This window comes from Mauremys reevesii, linkage group 21 (genome assembly GCF_016161935.1).
Source record: "Mauremys reevesii isolate NIE-2019 linkage group 21, ASM1616193v1, whole genome shotgun sequence".
Lineage (NCBI taxonomy): Eukaryota > Metazoa > Chordata > Testudines > Geoemydidae > Mauremys > Mauremys reevesii.
This window is the reverse complement of record NC_052643.1, coordinates 18,649,249-18,671,499: the sequence shown is the minus strand read 5'-3', so window position 1 is coordinate 18,671,499 and position 22,251 is coordinate 18,649,249. Positions and strand designations below refer to the sequence as shown.

Sequence of the window (22,251 nt, the reverse complement as noted above, 5' to 3'; positions counted from 1 at the left end):
AATAAAGATTGAGAACCCTTGGGTTAGAGTGATCCTAAAAATAACCCAAACAGTAATAGGGTTCTACATGTCATAACTTAGCCAAGTCAAAATTACTTTCACTGCAGTTCTCAGAGTGCAATCTCCCTGCCACGTGTCATCTTCCAAATACCCCAGCAGTGTCTGTACAGCTCTTAGAGTGTAAAAATTTTTGAGTAAGGTTTTTTTAGCCCTCAAACTTAGTCAAATCATGTTTAATCAGACTTTCCAAAAAATGTTCTGGGCAGGTGACAGAAAATGGGAGTTAGATTGTTTCCAGTTTATCGTAACAGAATAGCTGCTTTTGTTTCACCCTGTCTTAGCACAGGATCAAGCCACTGTTCTGGGTATGTTTATTTTCTACTACATGTCCAATAATTGTTTGTTTGTTCTTGCTCACTAAGAATCTCATTTTCAGTCAGGGTTTGTGTAAAGTTACTGCAAGATGAAAGAAGCTGGTCCTTTGACTTGATGAGTCTGTCCATTTAAGAATTGTTTTCCTTTGCTAGATAACGCGAAAATTGGGGAAACAAAGGCTTGGGCAAATGAGATCCGCCCTCAGTGTCATCAGCAATGCCTGTCCCTTGGAAATCTCCGCATATAAACTATAGAATATTAATTTATAAGGGCTCTGGCTTCTGGCAATGGACGTATACATTGAGGGGGAAACAGTCTGGTGCCTTTGGCTAACAAAAGCTCTGCACAGTCGTGTCTTAACCAGACTTAGTATTGCCAGGGTTGTAGATCTAAAATGTAAACGCCGTCTGTATAGATGGAACTCAAAGGTGAAGTGACCAACATCTAGCTCTGCAGTACGGCCGAAACATGCAGCCAGCCATACCTCCACATTAAGTTGATGTGACTAGTTAAACTTTTGGTTTCTCCCATGTAGAAGAGAATTTGATAGCTGACGGGGGAGTAAATTAGAGCAGAGTTTAGTTTAGTTTTTAAATTGAGAGGTGTGCCCTTAAGTACTGATCACATACGAGCAAATCAGATCTGGCTTAACATAAAGGAAGAGAGGCGGTTGGATGAGTTGTAGGAGAAAGCAACACCCTTACTTTTGGGTTAACAAATTTAAGTCCAACCTGCTAGTAAGCAAAACAAACTTGATGGCTCTACTTTCTCCAGGATACAGATGTAATCAGGCCCAATTCATTGCTCTCATGACAAGATCCAGAATGAGCAATCAGAGAATGGAAGTGTTACAGGAGTAAATAACCATTCCGTGCAGAATGATGTTGCTGATAGCACATTGTGAAGATGTGCACAGTCTGATTCCAGAACTTGTGGAATGAAAGCCTTCAGTTTCTAGCACCTGCAATTTCAATAGGGTTGTACAGGCAAATGTATCCAGTTTCCTGCTCCTCTTCTAAACAAAAATATAACTAGGATATCATCACCAGAAACCAAGGTATAATTAGCAGCTGTGAGGGTTAAGTGGCATAAAGCAACAGATGCTGCAACAAACACAGCACCATGTTCTATTTAAAACCCTGTGTAAGTCACAGGGTCCTGGAAAAATCCCACCAAAGCTGTGGAGTGATGTCTGCTGTGAAAATGTGATGTTCAGTGTACTGTTTGAACCTTCTTTAAATTCAGCCTCTAGCTTTAATCTGTACTTACAAGTTTTTGCCTTAAGAAAATTAATTTGAAACTTTACTGACTCATTCTAATTTGCTTTTGCGTTTTCAAATGTCTTCAGCTGCTGCTCTTACTCAATAAATACATCTGAAGTGAGGGCATTTTCCCCCAAGCTCATTTAAAATGAGGAGGTTTTGAAATGGCTTTTCCCTGTTTGTAATCATTGTAATATGAGCGCTTCCGCTTCCTAACTCTGTCGTTGTCTGTCAGACATCTCCATACCCTTCGAACGGAGTGAAAACCAACACTGCATTTGGTTCTCATTTCTCTTTCGTATGCAACTGCATTAATGTCAGCGCTTGGAAAGGTAAATGGTCTTGCATTAGCCAGTCATACCACGAAGGGAGACATCATGCAAATTTCCAGCCTTGTTCTACTCAGCCAACATAGATACTCATCTGCAGCAGGCCTTGCTATTCGGGTCCTGTACCCCTGCCCCCCCACGCTGCCGAAGCCTCAGTCCTCCCCTGCAGTTTCATTTGCTGATTGAAGTATGCAAACAAACATGAGGGAATGAGTGGTGACTGCCCGTATTCTTTTCTCCAGTGCTCCCATGACCAAATGGGAATGATGAAACTCTGTCAGCAAACTCAACAGGCACCTTCCCATTGATGCCTAGAATGTTCCCTGGGACTCAGGAGTTGATCACGTGCTGGATTCAGAATTGATCGCATTACAGATAGGCAGGCAGACAGCCAGACATGCCATTGAGTTTTGGATCTCACTTCACTTGGTCAACAAGAATTTGGGTCCCACGTAATATTAATAGGGTACTTCCATACAAGGTTGAATTTCTGCTCCTGTCTCTGCCTTGGTGAGCATGGAGGTTTTGAAATCAAGGGTTTGCTCTGCGCTGTCTGACCAGTCGTGGTGTCTTCGTCCATTTTCTGAAATACTGAGCTATGCTGCCCAGCTGCTGGTGGGCTTTGAGGGCTCAAAGGACTAAACTAAATTCAGAAGAAAGGGAGTAACGTAAAGCAGGCAGCGTTCTTTCCCGCCTCTCAGGCTGGCTTCAGTAGAAGGGTTCCTTCGTATGCCTGCTTCTGCAGGGAGGAGTGGGGGCCCTTTATTGCGCTGTTGGGCTGTGAACGCATATAAAGTGTTCAGTGAGCAGCTGGGAGCTTGTAACGGGACATTAACGTAATCACTCCTAAAGGAGTAACCCTTCGCTGCATGATTAGTTGTAGCTAGTGGAGAAATGAGCTGTTGCTCTGGAGCTGTGTGCAGGAACGCTGATTTTACTGGGTGCCTGACCTGGTGGTGCCAACTCTCTCAAGGTGTGTTTTTTTTCCTGAAGTCGAGAGAGAGCAATCAGAGAATGGAAGTGTTACAGGAGTAAATAACCATTCCATGCAGAACGATGTTGCTGGTGGAGCTCAGCTTTCCTTTTCAAATGTCCATTTCTAGCACTCATGGTTATAGAAAGAAGCTTCAAAATGTGATCTGAGTGACGCTGAAAGGTGTAAAAAAGAATGCAAATGAAAACTTAAAATTTACTTTGAAATTCTTTTTAAGCTACTATCGATTTGGGGGAGCCTGTGTCATGAGTTCTTTGAAATCTTGGGGATGGCAATATTGCTGGACTGTGGATGACAGAGTTAGTTAGCCACTGTAAGGTCTGCAGTTGGTCAAGTTCATGCTGTGTTACTCACAGTGGCTAATGCCTGTAATTATGGGGCTCTCATGGAGTCACTAACATCAAACCGTGATTTCTTCAGCGCAACTGCAGTCGTGTATGTAAACGTTGAAACAGAGCAGTGATAGTGATTCCATTATTGAGAGATTTCCTTAATCAAAAAGGAAGAAATATTGTATCTTCCAGCAGGTGAGTTGGTATCATTTGTGGTGATAATCAAATGAGTGATTACTATAGTAACTCGTCATTGCCAAGCATTCCTCTGCCACCGGGGATTGTGTAATTAAAACAGCCTGGGGAACACGAGCACTTCCTATAAAGTGAATATGCTGGTGTTTAAGGGAAGGCAGGTCAAGGTCCCCCTTTAAAAGCCCCGTTTATCATGTGGCTCCTTGCTTCAGGATCCAGCCTAGCTTGGCAACATCCTCCCTCTGTCCACCCGCCAAAACATTCTATGCCCACTATCTCAGCTCTGGTTGGAGGAATGGTTTGGGGATAGTCTCATGGTTGTGCAGCACAGGGTCTCCAGTTCTTCTTCAGCCAGTGGTGACTGAGAACTCAGTGCCAGCAGCTTGTGCTGTACGGAGGTTGGAAGAGAAGAATGCATACTGGTTAAGTGACCCTACCTCCCTGGCAGACATGCTGCGCACAGTGGAATGGCTTCATCCACAGGGCGCTTCCTGCACGCTGAGCCCTTTGAGGGTGCGGAGGAAGTGGGGAAAGCAAAGGGGATGCTCCCAGAGGGACAACTTTTTATCACATTACTTCTAATAGGGTAGGCATAGCTCGAAGGCTGCCAGGCTTCTTTGAATTGATAGTCCTGCACCGTGGCTTTGCTGTCGAGTTAAACTAGGGCAGAGTTAGTCTAGTTGCTTTTGGTATTTGTCTCCCAGACTTATTACACATGTTGATTTCCCGTTCAGGCCTCACATGATCCGTTGCCTATGGATAACTTTAATATTAATGGGTTGGGTGTATCCAGCAAGGGGGAAAGGGAGCCCTGTAAAGATCCAAACTTAGGGTCTAATTCTGCCGTCCTTCTAGTGAATAATACTCGGCTGTGCATTTCCCACGTGCCTAGAGTGGGGTTATTCATGGAGGGTGGGGCCAAATCAGTCCTGCAGACTGGTAGCCCCGAGGAACATTCCAATCAGTAACATTGATGGCAAATTGCACCTTGCTTTGCAAATGCTTTCTCAGCAAACAAGGCTTCTAGCCTGCTGCTCAGGCAGTCCGGATCGCTTGGAAGTCTAGTGGAAGGTTTACATCGTTACCAGGAATCAGGGCCACTTTGCCTTTTTAGCTGCTTTGCTGGTCTAACTAGAGCCAACCCGCTGTAGGAAATCGCTTTCCTTCTGCCAAAGGGGAGGCCTTGCAGACAGACTAGTTGGGTTAAGACTCTCATTGCTAGTCCCTTGGACTGTGAGAGAAGAGGCGGATTCCTGCCTGTTAATGGTGTTTGGCGCCTGCTCACGAGGAGAAACTGTTGCATAAAGCCCATCTGGCTCCCTTCAGACGACACGACTCCTTTGTACGCCACCGGCACCTGGAAGAAGCTGGCTGTGAATTCAGAGTGCGAAGGAAATTCCATGTTATCTAGGAAGCGGCTGAGACTCTGGCCAGACCACAGCAGAGTCCACTTTCTGTTAGAAATCAAAGGGAGGAAAGGCTGGCTCCAGCAGGTGAAGCTTCCTTACCAGTGTCATCAGCCTGCTTTCTTTTGGCGATCAGGGAAAGAGCAAGGCCTGTCGGGTACGACAAAGCGGGGTCTGCTGACCCTTTCCTTGTTACTCAGTGTGATGGGTGCTGTGCACTACACAGAGGAAGACAGTCAACGTAGACATCTGTGGAATAAGGGTCAAGACTTATAACACTGAAGAGGCTGGACAGTAAGGGTTGGGTGTCAGTGACTTCCCATGAAGTGTGTAAATGCTTTAAGTCACAACGCTTGGCTCTGGAACAGAGCTCTGGAGCACATGTGTCTGTGCCCTGCAAGTGCAGTGTCTCCGTTTTACCCAGAGCTGCTTGCACACAGGCACTGGCTGAGATTTCTGTGTGTAGCTGGTTCCTAGTAAGTAGCTGTTGTGATTTGAACAAGGGACTTGATGGGCCCTTTGGGGGTGTGATTAATTGGCTTTAGCTGAAGAGTAATGGGATGCTGCATTTCAAGCCCTCTTCTAAATCAGGGTTAATGTGATTTCATTTGTCTCTGACAGACTAGCAATAATAGCGAACATAGAAAAGCAGAGAGACATGCACATATGTCTCTTTCAGAGCTAGTCTGTACTAAACTGTTATCTCCCTCTCCAGAGCAATCCTTGTGCTGTGGAAATGAACCCTGTTCTGGCTGATCAAGGAGATTAGCTAGATGAGAACCAGAATGTGGAATGGGGGATCTGCTTCTCCCACAACTAGGGCATGTGCGTTGTTGCTGCTATCGGTAACTGTACACATAACACTGGTGTTTCTGTGGGAGAGAACTTAAATCACTTGGCATGAGAAGTGGAGCAAATTCATAACTGGAACTCCAGTATACAGGATGGGATGCAAGCAAACAGCTGTAGCGCTAAGCCATACATCATTATGACACCTCTCTTCATCCTTGCAAGCTACACTGGGAGAGCCTGAATATAAAAGCCACCTCTGGTGACAGTTGTTGGTGGCTTTTGTTGCACATGGACACCTGTCCAGCGCAATAGACAGACAGCCATTACATTCTTGCCATGGGCCACTGGTGTGGTGGCAGTGAATCTCAGCCATACGGCCAATTGCTTATTTCAACCATATTTCCTTAATAGTCCTCTTCAGTGGCTGCATATGCTGAGTTTGGCATTTCTGTCTCATCTGGTGCAGGAGACTCGTCTTGAATAGTGTGGTCAGTTCTTGAGACACAATATCCTCTGTTTAACCAACTAACACTTCATGCATATATATGGTCTCTCAGCCACCTGTTTCCCCGGAAGCTGTATAAGTACTTGTTGGGCTTTGACTCCTTGTTAGCCATTTTAACTAAACTCAGGTAGTGAAAGTCTTTGCAGCTTGAATGAGGCCTTAGTGTCCCTGGCTTGATATTTAATTCCAGAGGTGCTGAGTTCTAGTGGGTATTCTAGATGAGTGGGAAGCACTCCTGAAGACAAGACTTCCGTATCTCCTGGAAGTAAAAACTACATAATTGTTTTTCTATTCTCCCCAACAGAAAGCTTTCTTGCCCAAAGCTTTGTCAGCACTTGGCAGCTCTTTGGTTCCTAAATCAATATATGTTTTACTCCTGATTATTTTGGGTTTAAGGAAAGTTCAGCACAGTTCCCCCTCCCCTTTTATAGAGAAGTGCAGCGAGGCTCCTATTGAAACAAATATGTTGCAATATTTCCCACTAGATGCAAGCAATGAGAATATGCTAAAAAAGACTTCTTGTGAATTAGATATAAACAATTAAAATATCTATATATAAAAATAGATAATTACATTTTATAAACTTTTAGCCCCACTTCAGAGGGGCTTATTTAAATTGCCCATTAAAAACCTAGAAGGCACTTTGGGTGCCTTATATTAATCTGAAATCATTTTGGTGCATGTAGTGTTGGAATCAGGGGCAGGTATTCTGGTTTTTAGTGTGCTGTTCCCTACTCTGTGGCCTGATCCAAACCCCTTTGACGTGAACAGGAGTGTTCCTCTTGACTTCAGTGGGCTTTGGATCAGGCTATTACGTTAAAAAACTAAACCCTTGGAATAAAATAAATGAAATACTCTCCTCTACCCAGTCCTACTCTTCAGTTTTATAACACTTACTGTTAGTTCTCTCTCTCCTTGAAACCTACCCCTGGCATAATGCCTCCAAATCATTCCCATCTGGCATTTGTTTTGGCAAGTGCTGGGCTGAAACTCCTCCCTCCTCCTCCTCACTAAGCTCTGTTCACTGTTACCTCATTCCCCCCCACTCCATTTGTCTGTGGTGTCTTCCTCTCCGACACCAAGACTGTAAGCTGTCTGTATGGCACCTGGCAGTGTGGAATGTAGGGCCAGGACTGGAATTACCAGGCACTGCTGTAACACAAATAATAGTGTCACGCTTCCCAATTCATCCATTACCCAATTTTGGATTGGTAAAAGGGGACGATTTTCTTTGCTGTGTTGTCAAATTAAGGTTAGGCATTCTTCATGAATTCAATCCAGTAGCTCCTGTTTGAAGAAAAACATGACCTAGTCATACATCAGATGCCTTTTGAAAAGTTTTTTTTTTAAGGATCTATTTTTAACAATGTTTTCAAAGATAGTCAACATGCTGTCAAAATTTAAGATCCACAGACAGTTAAATGTTGCATTCAAAAATATCTGCAGTACCAGATGTTTGGATTCACGTTTAGGCCAAGTACGGCTGCTTTTTTTAATGCGGGAAAGAAAAAAGTGACACATTTGAGAAATGTAAATTCTACAATTGTTATCTTTTAAATTGCAAATCTCAGATTATAAATACGGAACATGAAATTACTGTAATTTGCTGTAATTCCCCTGGTTGGCAGCATCCATTGTCTGAGCAATAAGAAAACGGCAAGGATTTACAGTCTGAACCTGGAAAGAGGTGTGTACAGAAAGGGAAAGTAGATAAGAGAGTTCCCAAATACAATGTAAAAAGGTCATATCAATACTGACTGCAGTGGACAAAAGCGTAGGTAACATCCAGCCTACACCCCTCAACCTACCGTTACTCTGGCACTGATAGAGGGTGCAGCAAAAGCCAAAGATCCAGAATGAAGATGTGACAAATAGTGCAGGATTGTTTATTTTATAAGAATAAATATTTTCTTTAAGTCTTGGTTACTTGATATGGCATTTTCTGCTCTAACTAGGTTTGACAGTTGTAATGAGAGCAGCGGCCTGGAGAATGTACTTGAATTTGGATGTAGAAGGAGAGCTCCCCCACTTTGGGTGAATTCAGAGAACTTTGAGATGCAAGTAGTTTAGTACCTTTTTGGATTTTGCTTGTATAAAAGGGGGTGGGGGGCAGAATATAATGTTGGGTTTCTGGTTCCATAATCCAAAGTGCAGAGAGATTTTGAGGCAGAAGAATATTGGCCTTGGGACGAAATCTTTGATCTATGAGCAGTCCCAGGATAATGTGTGGAATTCATGTGCGGCTCTGTTTAGCCGTACACGTCCCCTTCCATCCTTCAGAATCCCAAAGCATTCTACAAATGTGCGTAACAAAATAGGAAACCGATGAAAACATCTACAGCTATATGCACACATACAGTTCACGTAGCAGTGTGTGCAGTAAATTCTGTGCTTCTCTCAGAATCTTGGTCTAATGCTTAATCAGAGATACTGAGGGTTAAAGCCGTGCACAGGTTCTCCTATGAATTTCTCATTGACTAGAACAGGAAGGGCATGAATACTTCTGCTCCCCCCTTTGTCAAAGGTCTCCACAATGCTGTCAGGAACATGGATTAATATTGTTTGTTCTGAGAAGCACAGATGCTGGAACTAGGGTGCTGGGGGAGCTGCTGCATCCCTTGGCTTGAAGTGGTTTCTGTTATATACAGGATTTACTGGTTCAATGGCTTTCAGCCCCCCCAGTCTACAAATTGTTCCAGCGGCCCTGCTGAGAAGCTTGCAGAGACTGAGGTGGGAAAATAAAGGTGTTAAACCTCCATGTTACTCCCTGATCTGTCCATAGTTGGTTGAAAAACTATTGTTTGAAGGAAAATGCAATTTTATTACTTTATAGCTCACATCCTGTTCTTTGAAGCAGCAAAGGAGCTGGAAAGCATGTCACCATTTTCACATGCTTGCACTGCTCTGCTATTTTTAGTAACAGCCTGTCAGTGGAATCTTAGTGTGCTCTGCTTTGGGCCAAGCAGGGCTAAATCCCAGTGGCATAAAATGATATCTTTAATAAACTGTACTTGGCAGACTTTCCTTGTGTTAGTGAATCTTTAGGCTATTTATAACATCGTACATACAGTAGGATATGATAAATGCTGCCGGTATAAAACCGGTTGCTGAGTTCCCTTCACCAGACATCCAGACAGCTATGTAGAATGAATGGTCTGATGTCAATATTTAGCACTAGCTTCTCAAAAGAAGGGGAACATGCTTTAAATGCCTTCATCTGTGGCAAGTGGGTTGTAGGAAATGTCGTAACTGCTGCATTGTTAGTACCATTAGGGTGGCAACAGCTTTTCCATTAGCAGGTTTCTACTTTAGAAGGGACTGGTACCACTGCCTATCAACGTTGCCTGACACCTTCCGTTAGAAGACCCTGTTTTCAGGTGGTTGTAACAGCTGAAATTTGGCATGCCCTGTGTGTGCCCCCGGCTGAATGTCCCCCCGTGAGTTGGGAGAGAACTGGGACTGGCTGGGCAAAGAGACTGAGGCAAGGAGCCAGGGATGTGGTTAGCAGATACTGAGTGAATGAGGAGCCTGGGAGGAAGTGTTAGATTAGAGGGGAGGGGAAAAGAGACAGATTGGACCAGGAGCTGGCAGTGGAGGACTCGGACGGAGCTGGCAAGGGGAATGGGACTGGCGCAAGGAGCTGGGGGTGGGGAAAAGGTGCAGAAGGGATCAAGCTTGGCAGGAAAGGGCAGAAGTCTGTGTCCTAGAGCACATTCCCCACTAGAGCCTGGCATGGAACCCAAAATTCCTGAGTGTCTCATCTCCCAGTAGTGCTGGTACACAAAGAGGGCGACAGCCTACTACTGCTATCAGTTACTCAGTTCAGGTAGCAGAGGTCTGTGCAGTGGATCTAAAGGTTCCAACCCTGCTGATGAACCATCTGGGTGTCAGCATAGGTGCCAACTCTGGGTGCTCTGGGGCTCAAACACCCATGGAAAAAAAAATAGTGGGCACCCAGGAGTCAGAGCTTGAGTGTGGAATGTGGGAGTTCTGTGCTGCTAACAACTTCTGCCTTGGGGCAGGGACTTTGTTTATAAACAGAGGCAGGGTGATTAAGATAACAAAGGGATTATTAAATTAAGGATTGTTAGATGATCCTGAAAGCGTTCCCAGGCACTCCAGTTAATTAGTAATAAATGGTCCATTTTCAGAATGGAGAGAAGTAAATAGTGGTGTCCCCTGAGGCGGTTGTACTGGTTTTGGACCAGTGCAGTTCAACATATTAATAAATGATCTGCAAAAGGAGTAAACAGTGAGGTGGCAAAGTTTGCAGATGATACAAAATTGCTTACAATAGTCCAAAACAGATGGCAAAGAATTACAAAGGGGTCTCACAAAACTGGGTGACTTGGCAACAAAATGGCAGATGAAATTCAGTATTAAATGCAAAGTGATGCATATGGCAAAATGTGATCCCAACTATATACACAAAATGATGGTGCCTAAATTAGCTGTTACCCATCACGAAAGAGATCCCGGAGTAATTTGCAGTACTTTGGAAGCATTCTGTTTCCGGAATACTGCAAATTTATAAGAATCCTTCTCCCTCTGCTTGTATCATCCTGGACTCATTCTCCAGCTTCAGAAGACTTAAAAATTATCTCCAGTTATCAGTGGGGCAGATGCAACTGAATAATGTAGCTGTCCTTCACGTGCATCAAAACAATACCAGGGAAATAAGATTGCTGACAGTTTCATCCAGAAAGCTACAGTGAGGCATAATGTCTTTAAACGGAGATGTTAGTGAGGACAGCTTTTAGGTGATTGCAATGATTTTAATGTACTGTAATTCAGGAGAATGTAGTTCATAACAATTGAATCATTATTAAAATAAAGATGCCAATGATAAACATATATTCAATAACTAGAATATGAAAGTATATAAATATGCTGAAAATAGCTTCCCCCCCAAAGCTGGCAGAGAGCTCCACCCCAACCCCCACCTCTTCAAAAGCACCCACTGGCAAAAACAAAAGTCAGTGCCTATGAAGGAATTTGTTTTTTCAGTTTGCTTTTTTTAAAATCCTAAATCAGATGCAAAAACTGTTAAAATAACAGTATTAAGCTTGCACAATCAAGCCTGTGCAACCTCAATTTAGTGCCCTTGTGCATATTCATTATGTTACTCCTAAATTACGTTGTCACATATTATTTCCACAGGCCCCTGCCTCACTAAGTGCACAGGGTGGATGGTGCTTACTCAGTGAGCAACTATTTAGTATCTTGTTTTATCCTCATGATTCCGTGTGTGCACCTTATTTATTGCATAATATTCAAGCCCTGCTCTGAAGTCAGAATTATCAGTTTCATCAAGGGTTTTGGTATGGCACTCAGCGCTATAGTGTCTGAGTTCCTGGCAAACACTTACTTTCATAACCACCATGAGGTGAGGGGGTGGGATTAGCCTCATGTGACAGATGGGGAATTGAGGCTCAGGGGAATGAAGTTAGAAGAGAGACCGGGGGGGACCTGAGCGTGGTGCCCCAGAACTTGGTTCTGTAACTCCTTCAATGTGCAGGAGTCTCAGTCACCAGTGGCAACCCTCTTTTAGTGGAAACGCTGTTAGGCCTATCCTGGGCGCGATGTGTCTGAAAAGCTTTCTAGTGGAAGGGATGTACTGGAATTAAACGAGCAGGAATGGAATTTTGGTAGAAACCCATTGGGAACAATTTATTTTAAGCACCAGCATCTAGAAAGACTGTAAGTGGTTGCAGAGCAAAAAGCGTCTGCAGGAAGGAAGAAATGTCCTGGAGCTGAGCACTGGGGTTGGGGGTGGGGTGATGCCTGAAAAGCTACAGTTAATTTTACTTTATTTCCCTCCTTGTTAGTATACGCTGAACAGCACAAAATGGAGGAGTTCAGCTGAATTCCATATAAGGTTAGGGGAATTTGCACTTCAGACAGTTGTGCATTGCGAGCTGTTGTTCTGTTCTATCATCACAAACCGTTCAGTTGTAATATAGCAAGCTTTTCCAGTCAGGAGATCTCTGTAGGTGTTTCTACAGGGCCTAGCACAATGGGATCAGGGGTCCCACTGTAATACAAATAATTCCTTCTCCTCTGTCCCCAGAGTCAGAGGATACAAGTGTGTCAGTGTCCAAAGCAGAGCGCAGCTGCTGTACGTCACCATGTAATTGGGTGGCAAAAGGGTCACCCCCGTAAGCTTCCAGTTCTTTTGTAGTTTTATCCCCAAATGAGCATGCAGCGCCGTGCTGGTTCTCGCAAAATACCTTCAACAAAGATCCTCCGTGATTACTAGTCCATCTTTGTCTGTCATTTGCTTTACATGGTTATTCTGCCTGCAGCGACTTGAAGGTTCAGCTTGGATTACCTGAAAAAATTTCTCTGCCTGTTCTTTATAGTACTGTACAACTGGGTCATGAATCTGTCATCTGATTGTGTGAAAACACGAAGGAAAAAGCATAAATTACCCAACTTGCAGATAAACAGCAGGTTGATAGTTTCATTTTTCGCATCCACTGGGTATAGTGGGAATAAGAGCTTTTGAGGTGAAGTGCAGGTTACCTTTGATTGAAGACTGTGCTAAATACATTTCAGGGCGCTTTGCCTCAGTGCTTCTTTTAACAAAACCGCTATAGTAGCTTTAGCAATTGATGGGTATGAAACCTGCAATTTACGATTTAAAGACGATATGTCCTTGTAGCATATTCCAGCACAGACCATTTGCTTCTGAATATCCTTGGTGTGTGCATACATATGAGCAGTGCTTAGAGAAGCTGAGGGGGTGGTGTGCCTTGATCACCACAGAATGGAGCCATTCAGGTCACATTTGATACAAGTTGAATTAATAACATAAACTGTAATCCATTAGCAAGGTGAGGTCTCCTTTGCATCTCTGTTCTTTTCAATCACATACTGTGTTGCTGTGATAAGCCTTGTTGTCAGGCCAAAAGGCTACATAATAAGGTGCCTGTAATGGCTAAACACTGAGCAGACAAGCAAACGATCAGGGGTTCCTTCACTTGTGTGTCGCTAGTGTAATGAACAATCCTTCAGCCCATGAGAGGCAGTAGAGAATGTGTTCTTTACATGGTATTAGATTTCTCATAGCTGGGGAGCAGTATACAACGATGCCGCGTGAGACCTTAAAGCTTGAACTGCTTAGTAATGCAGACCAAGCCTTAGGGTATGTCCAGACTACCCGCCAGTAGCGATCGATCTATTGGGGATCCCCGAACACGCTGCCGTCGACTCCAGAACTCCACCAGGGTGAGTGGCGGAAGCGGAGTTGATGGGGGAGCTGCGGCCATCGATCCCGTGCCGTGAGGACGGGAGGTAAGTCAGTCTAAGTTACGTCGACTTCAGCTATGCTATTCCCGTAGCTGAAGTTGCGTATCTTACACTGACTCTCTCTCTCTCTCACTCTCACTCACTCACACACTCTTAGACTTCATTACAGAGTTAGGTCGACATAAGGCAACCTAATTATGTCAGTGTCCACACTGCAGCCTTGCTCCCTCCGATGTAAGTGCCCTACTACACCGACATACTAACTCCACCTCCATGAGAGGCGTAGGGTTTATGTCGATGTAGTAGGGCAATGCAGTGTCCAGGTAGACACTGCGGGATACTTACCTTGACCGTTGGCTGTCATTCTTAGCTGTGAAATTGACAAGAAAGCCTGGGGGAGCAGGGGCTCCAGCGAGAGCCAGTCTCCCTCAGGCTCTTCCCTCCTAGCTGGGCTGCCTTCCAGGGACCTAGTTCCCCCTCTCAGCCGGGCTCCCAGCTCCCCGTTCCCTTCTGGGAACCCGGCTGCACCAAGGCTCCTGGCCGAGAGCCCAGGGGCTGTCGTTCCTCTCCCCCCCCACTCCCCCGCCCCCAGGTTCCTAGCTCCTTGCCGGGAGCACTGCAGCCGCCAGGATTCTCAGCTCCATGGCGGGGGCAGGGAGCCCGGGCAACAGCCTGGCAGGAAGCCAGGAGCCTCAGGGCAGCCCCCACGTCAATGGAAGTGCACCACCGACACCAGGGCAGTGTGGACATGAACCACGCAGTCATTACTGTGGTGGCTGTAAGTCGACCTAACATAGGTCGACTTAAATTTTTAGTGCAGACGTGCCCTGCATGCAGAGTCTAACCAGCTATGGAATGCCCTTGCTGACCTGCTCCACAAACTCATTACCTTCCTTCCATTTGAATCCCTCTTGGACAGTCATGCCTTGTGGGATGCCTGCAATAAAGGGGTCAGTGATTCAGTTTATAGATGTTTATTATAATGTACCTGTGCCTTCAGGCTGGTTGGCTGTGGGGAGTATGTCTGTTATCCTGATTCCTTGTCAATCCATCCTTTCTCGGGTTTGTCAACCATACACATTGCATCGTGGCTACACTTAAATTGTAAGTGCCTGTGGGCAGGGGCCATGCCGGTCGGTTACTGCTGTGAAGTGTCTAGTTGGTACAGTCGTCTCTTCATAAACTACGCAGAAATGCTCGTGGGTATATTCCCAAAGCCAAATGTATGTTGGTCTCTTTGGAGGACACACTGTAAAAGTTCAGTTAGTGAAATTTCTGTTGCTCACATCTTCCTCATTTCAAACCAGACCAAACCCTGGTCAGCTGTTTCCAGCATCTCAATGGAGAGAGCCGTTTGCTGCCCTTCGTGTTCCCGGAGAGACTCCCTCTACTCGAATAGGTTTAGCTTCCTGCAGAATGGGGGTCGAGTGAATGCCCGTTCGGCGGGCAGGAAACATGGCAGTAGCCAATTCTTCATTTACAGTTTGTCCTCTTTGAAGTGTATCTTGCTGTTGTTTTTCAGAAGAACCTTCAGTCTAGGGAAGTCACCCTGTATTCAGTTTGCTCGCTAATCTGTAATTTTCCCCTTGCAGGTGTTACTATGAAGTTAATGGACGAGGTAGCTGGAATTGTAGCTGCTCGCCATTGTAAGACCAACATTGTCACAGCTTCTGTGGATGCCATTAACTTCCATGAGAAGATCAAAAAAGGTAAAGGAGAACCCTAAGCGTAAGGAGATAAGCCACTTATTAGATGATTCTGACTTTATTGGTGTTTCATTGAAGCCCCGTCATGAGACCCGTGTCTGGTCGCTGGGGAGCCAGTGAAGGGGAAGCCCAGTCTGTGGCCAGAGAAACGAAACGGAGACAGACCGACCGGGGTGGAGAAATCAGCCTGGTGCTGAGCCCTAGCTGCTAGACGTCCCAGTGGATTTGATTTGGTAAAGCTGAGCCAAAATCTTCATCTTGAAATATTATTCCACTCCAATGGCTTCCAAGGCCATATTAGGTAATATACGCATGCATGCATAGGGATGGTCTTCCTGTCACAAGGAGTGGTAAAGGTCATTTAGACTACTTGTTGTCAGATAAAAGCAGTTCATAGACATGCTTTCAGGCAGACAATATATGTTTTATCTCCTTGAGAAAAGAGAACTTCATTAACCATCATTACCAAATTAGCTCGCATCTCTTGTTCCTGTGGAAACCCAATCTCCCAACCACCTCAGAATACTCCTGAGAGCGAGTTCCGGTACTAGGGATATGGATGCTGGAGGCAGAGCTCTGGGGGCGTGCTGTTTAGGCAGCCCTCGCACCTTTGGGCACTTGTTTACATACGTATTTATGAAGTTGTTTCCATCTTGCTGTGTGCAGAGTCATGCTTTTGTAGCATTTTGTGCTCTGAGGTGAAAGTATACCCCAGAAAAAGACTAAATGGGCCAGTTTCCCTCTCATTTCCATTCATGCAACCCAATCCGCTTGAACGGAGCAGCACACTCGGGTATAGAAGCAAGCAGAATGTCTGAGGCTGGTTGTGAGCACTGAGCTTGGTATTGGCTCCCTAGATGACTTAACATTTAGTTCATACAGTTCAGTTCCCATATTGCACACAGCAGGTACTCACTGCCAGTGCTAAATTAAAGGAAACGAAAGCCTGACATTGTGCAGCTTTGTTACAAATTACCTAAATAAATTACACTGCTAAATGCACCATGAAGTACGTATTCAGTCAGGATCAGTGAAATTCTGTGTCTGCCTAACACTCACCTTTGCTGTCTAAAATTGACAACCTTGGATATTATAAATTGCTGCACAGGCTGTCAAGGCCTCAGTGTGACCAGCCCCTCCCCTCTCCCCAGCTGCAGACTTCATTGTTTGGAATAGCAGAGATTTTGAGTTGTCACTTTAGGACACACATTTTTACCAAAATTTGATTTGCTGACATAAAACTGTTTAAGCTCACCGACTGTCTAGCATGAAAAAATTAAAACCTGGTGTGGTGGTGAAGGCAGTAGGTGAAATTCTGCCTTCTGTTACGTTGTAAATAAGTGTAGGGGCTAGCAGGTTACAGATTGTTGTAATATGCAATAAATCCAGTGTCTTTTTATTAAGATTTTTAGTGTCTAGCAAAGTTATGAGTTTAAGCTTCCCAAGCTTATTGTTAGCTCATTTGTAAAAGTAGTTGGCCTGTGGTGGTGTTGGTCTGTAAGTGAAATGGAATCCCAAAGTTGGAGAGATCCAGTTTCTTTACCATATGTACAAGTATTGGTCATGAGTCCTTCATGTCTCTCTCTGAGCTGGTAGAGACAAGGTGTGGGAGGTATATCTTTTACTGGACCAACTCCTGTTGGTGAGAGGGACAAGCTTTCGAGCCACACAGAGCTCTTCTTCAGGTCTGAGCTTGTAGGGCATGTCAGAAAATTGCATAACCTCTGAAATACCAGCTTCTCAAATTCCAGCTCAGAGGGGCATGATTAATGTCAGCATTAATCTATAATTATGCAGTTCCCTCAGTGAGCAGAGAAACTGCACATTCCCAAACAAGTAATGAAATCAAAATCTTTTTTCTAATAGCCTTGATTTTTACAACCATTTTAGAAAGTATAGAGTGCAGATGGTAAATGTAATCTGATTGTTCTTGTTGGAAAATATTCCATCCATTGCAAATTTTATCCAGCTGCTCAGGAGAGACTGGATGTTTCTAGGGTTCTAGCCAAAATGAGTTTAAAATATCCTGCAATAAAAACAATGCAGATAAACCCAATGTTGTGTTTTAAAAATGAGTGGAAAGGAACATGCAATAGACAGTAAACTCCTGTCATTAGAGTATGATTTGGCTAGTTACATCTCAGGGAAAGTTTGCAGATGCCTTCAGACTGAACTTACACAGTGCAACATGCTGGGGTTTTGAGAGGAAATCTTTATGAATACAAACTTCAATAGAGTAAGGAACTTTCTCCAGCAATGAATTTAAAAATCAGGATTGTAATAGGATTATTCCTCCAACAGGACCTGCTTTGGACACAGACTCTTTTCAGTGCAGAAAAGTAATTTTGGAGACAGAAACTCAAGCAAATCTTAGTTTTAAAAACTAATAAAATTAAAGTCCTAATTACCACTGGTAGAGTCTAAATTATGAAGTCCTTACTCATTTCTGAAATCAAAACTCCATCACCTGAGTAAAGACTTGGGGATTTGGGCTAACGAATGAGCGTGTCCATCAGAGTCTGCCCAGAGTTTGTTATGCGACCCTAATTTAGATAGGGCCTTTCTGGTCACAAAGAAAATGCTGTTACCAATGAGTGGCTCACCTACAAGTTCTCCCCTACCAAATGGAGAATCAGCTTGCTTGGAATAAAGCTGTTTTATAGAACCTGTTCTATAGTGTCTCTGTGGACGAAAGCAGTAATTCAAATGGAAAGGTGAGGTTGCTGTCACAAGCCAGTGCAACATCTTCCATCAGTCTTCATTGCAGACGACGTGAGGGAGAGTCACACACCTGAGCAATTTTTTAGATGACAAATCTGAGCAACCGTCCCAAATTGAAGTGTCAGTAGAGGAAGTTTTGGGGGAAAATGATAAATTAAGCAGTAATAAGTGACCAGGACAAGATGATATTCACCCAAGAGTTCTGAAGACTCTCTGCTGGGGGTCTTGTTGATTGCAGAGAAGTGTTTTTTCTGTTTTGTTTTGTTTTTTGTTGTTTTTTCTTTTCACAAATGACCAAAAAAATGAAGGGACCTGGCCTAGCTTTTAGTCCATTTGGCAAAGGTCATAATACAAAGTAGTTTGTGGTCTTGGTTTTCTCCTCTGAGCTATTACTGTGCCTAAGTGGCTGCAGGAAGCCAGCTCCCTTGAATGTGTTGGAATGAGATCATCTGACCGTTGAGGTTAGTGCTTAGATTGCATGGGCCACTTCAGTGTGGGGAATTAATGTGACCCAGTATCCTCTTGAAGTACATCAGATCAGTGCAGCAACAGCATCCTACAGTGCTGTCATAGTAAATATACCAAATATCAGCTTATGACATGGACTGTGCTGGTCTACAGAGAAATAGCAGTAACTGCAGCCTGTTATGCTCTTGCCAGATGTGCATGGATCCCAACTGGTATTTATAATGTGTGCAGCTATAGGCTCTGCAGCCTCTCCATACCTGGGATCTAAGTATGCCGTGTGCCAGTTTCTGACTGCTAATTCTGAGAGTGTACTTCTAAGTGTTCATTTAATGGTGCTAAACAAACTTTGTTCATAGCCCAGTTAGTCTACTAGCTCTGTGTATGTTAATTCTGTACATCATGATCAGTTATGGCTTATATAAAAATAAATATTAACTTTAACTTTACTGAAAATGAACAAAACTTTTTTTAACCCCTAATGCTCCATAGAACTTTTGTACAAAGTGCTGTCTTAAAAGTTCTGCTATTAAATTACTCAGCTTTCATATGAGGAGAGATGAAAAAGACTGGGACTGTTCAGTTTAGAAAAGAGATTATACAGGGGGATATAGTGGAGGTCTATAAAGCCATGACTGGTGTGGAGAAAGCTGATAGGGAACTGTTATTTATCCCTTCACATAACACAAGAACCAGGGGTCATCCGGTGAAATTAATAGGCAGCAGATTTAAAACGGACATAAGGAAGTATTTCACATAATGCACAGTCAACATGTGGAACTTGTTGCTAGTGAACATTGTGAAGGCCAAAAATGTATGTGGGTTCAAAAAAGAATTAAATAAGTTCCTGGAGGATAGGTCCATCAAAGGCTATAGGCCAAGATGGTCAGGGATGCAGCCCTATGCTCTGGGTGTCCCTAAACCTCTGACTGCCGGAAGCTGGGACTGAACGATGGGATGGATCACTCGATAATTGCCCTCTGAAGCATCTGGCACCATCCACTGTCGGGAGACAGGATACTGAGCTAGATGGACCATTGGGCTAACCGAGGATGGCCCTTTTTATGTTCTTACGTTAATGTACACTTCTACATCTGAATGGAAGTAGCCGAATATTCTGCCTCTCTCCCCAAAATGTGGGCAAATTAACCTTTTTAGGTTGGTGCATTGTGATTTGTTGGTGCCAACTGAACATGCAGTTTCTTGGATTTTAGTAAATTGATGTGTCAAATCAGAATGGAAATGAGGACTTCTACTGTAGCTTCCTTCATTGAGTGATGTCCTTAAATAACACAGTTGCCAACTGGCTGTCTTTCCCCCTCCCTAACTCAGGGGTTTCATATGGAGGGCAAGACCCATCCAGTCAGCAGCACCCTCAGGATTCTAATGAAAATGAGAAGAAGCTCTTATTTAACCTTCCACAAAACCCAGGCCTAAGCTTACAGGACTGAGAGGGCTTCTGTTTAAGTTGAGGGGAGTTTTGCTTCCAGAGTTAGGCCAAGTGCTTGTGGACACACTCTTACGATTAAAGAAAAATGCCCCTTTTTAGAAAATGTTACCTTTAATCTCAACCCCATCTTGGGCATTTCCTTTGTTTTACCTACTACTGTATCGTGGCTCTTTCAGAGATCACTTTTACTCCACACTCTGTTTTTATAATGTGTTTCCTTAAGGGAAATGCATGAAGCTACAAACCGTAAACTTGGTCTACAAATCACTTGCTCTGCTTCTGGCTTCAGTTGGTTTAAAATCTGAAATGTAAAGAAAAACACTTCCTTTCCCTAAGGTGCTGAAATTGCATAGGAATGTTTAAAAAATCAAAGGTTAAATTTCATTAAATAGCTTTTAAGCCATTTACAGGAGAAAATGTGGGTCAGATCTCCTCATCCCTGAGTGGAGAGAAGCTGTCTCCCGAAACCCAGGCTGTTCCAGCTCAATTAACAGTTTGGACGTAGTGGAAAATTTCTGTAAATTCAGATGGAAAGAGTGCCCGCATGAACACAGAATGGTCTTGTTTCCTTTGTTCTGTTTTGTAGCCAACTCCTGGGACAGAATTCCTTGAAGCATATCTAGTCTAAATAGTGAGCTGTTAGAGGTCTGTAATGTACAACATCAGGCCAGGGTCAGGGCAAGGGGACATCCCCATCTGGTTAGAGAGACCTTCAGAACTATAGCAATTGCCTTCTCTTCATGTTGCTGCCCAGTGCTTAAAATGGAGAACATCAGTGGCCGTGCAATGGCGCCAGGTCAATAAAAGCAGTTGGCTGAATTCAAACCTGCTGTAGGAGGCACTGCAGTACCATTCATGTTAATAGATTTGCTCCCACTTACACCGGGATTGAATTTGTCTTAGTATATCTTTGTTGGGCACTGTGGAAGTCTCCAAGAGCTACAGAGAACCTGGAAAACCTGTCTTCTGACCTTCTGTATCATAGACGTGATGTTGGTATTTAGGGAAACAGTCTAGAGGATTTGATAGGAACAGTACATCTCTTGAAACCCTGGTTTCATATGGTATGGCAGGTAGTGGCAGTGGCCTGAACTGCTTCTTTATAGTTTCTCCATGCCTGGAAGTTGGGTCACTTCTCTGAGATGAGGACTTTGCCACCACAGTCCAGCTCTTTCTGACGTACAGTCTGGATTTCTGCAATATGCTGTACGTGGGGCTACCTGTCAGGACCACTTTGCGAACTTTGGCTACTACAGAACATATCCACTTGCTCGCTCAGTGCTGAGCTGTATGGAACACTTCATGTAGACAGCGCTGGCTTCCAGGAAATGAGTCTGACATTTAACTTTTTTTCATGAAACTAACATGGCATGTGCCTGTCCCTGTACTGATTGCTCTGTTGGAATGATCCATCCCTTTCCCTTACCTTCTGTCTGAGTTTTGGTTTTTGAGATAAGCTCTTTGGAGAGCTGTCTCTCTCCTCTCTCTAAGCAGCACCTATCGAGTGTGGGCACTACTGTAATAACAGTAATTAATCACTCACAGCGTTGACTTTGGTCTATAAAGCATACAGGGTTTGGGCTCTGTTGTTGAAGAGCTCAGCTTTCTCTTTGTGCTGTTCTGACTAGAGGCTCATGGCATTCTCATTGGAAGGACCCTGACTGTTGTTCCCTGTTGGTCGGAGAGGGCTTGGCCTTGACCTGCAGGTCATGATGTGTGGCCCATCTCTTTATCCAGACTTTGCCTGTGCAGGAGTGGCTGGTGAGAGGAGCCAGGGTTGAGTTTTTGACATTGGGAGTTTGTTGATCTAACACTCAAGGGAAGAGTCTTGACACCCCTAACTGCAGGCAGTTGTGGGCTCCTTAGCTCCAAGAGGTCATCTCTGTCACTGCACCATGCAATGTCTAAGTACCAGGTTCCATCTACTAGCAAATTATGGCAGCTCGGAGCACAGAGTTTGTGGAACTGAAGCAGCTAAAATCTATGGCTAGAATGTGCACCCAGTCCCCTGGCTCCCAGGGTGTGACAAGTATAACCACCTATGCTTACTAACTCTAAGGTTAGGGCTGGATAATAGGTCATAGCTCAGTTCTCTGTTGGGTCTACTGGAGCTATGCTGATTGATGCCAGCTGAGTTTTTGACCCTATGTGAAAATCTCTTAGAGATTCCTCTAACATGTCTGATCCTCTGATTGGGTGGACTGAGTGAACCCAACCCAGTTTTGAAATAAATGTGCCCAATCAGTGCAGTGTTTTTGGGGGTGCAGTAGGAGACACAAGGCAGCAACAACTATTGACATTTCAGAAGCACATTGGATCAGATTTAAATGATTTCCCCATGCTGACAGTGAGCATCCTTCCCTTCAAGAAACCTGTGCCTTGTCTAGTCTGTATCATGTGTGCCAGCAAGTATCTGTTTCAGTCCAGGAGCAAGAGAGGTTTGCAGTGAGAACGTTACAAGAGATTCC

At 44.1% G+C, this 22,251-nt stretch overlaps 1 protein-coding gene across 7 annotated transcripts in view; it reads left to right on the top strand.

Moving 5' to 3' along the window:
• ACOT7 (acyl-CoA thioesterase 7) overlaps nucleotides 1-22,251 on the top strand; it is a 90,323-nt gene that overhangs the window by 45,884 nt on the left and 22,188 nt on the right. For 5 of the 7 annotated variants that reach the window (XM_039509001.1, XM_039509006.1, XM_039509000.1 and 2 more), the window contains one exon: nucleotides 15,034-15,150. The exons of 1 other annotated variant lie outside the window; for it this stretch is intronic. In XM_039509001.1, the coding sequence (XP_039364935.1) occupies nucleotides 15,034-15,150 (117 nt within the window). Of the gene's footprint in view, nucleotides 1-15,033; nucleotides 15,151-15,225; nucleotides 15,402-22,251 lie in introns of those variants that run through there. One more of the 7 variants, XM_039509005.1, reaches the window with a different exon arrangement.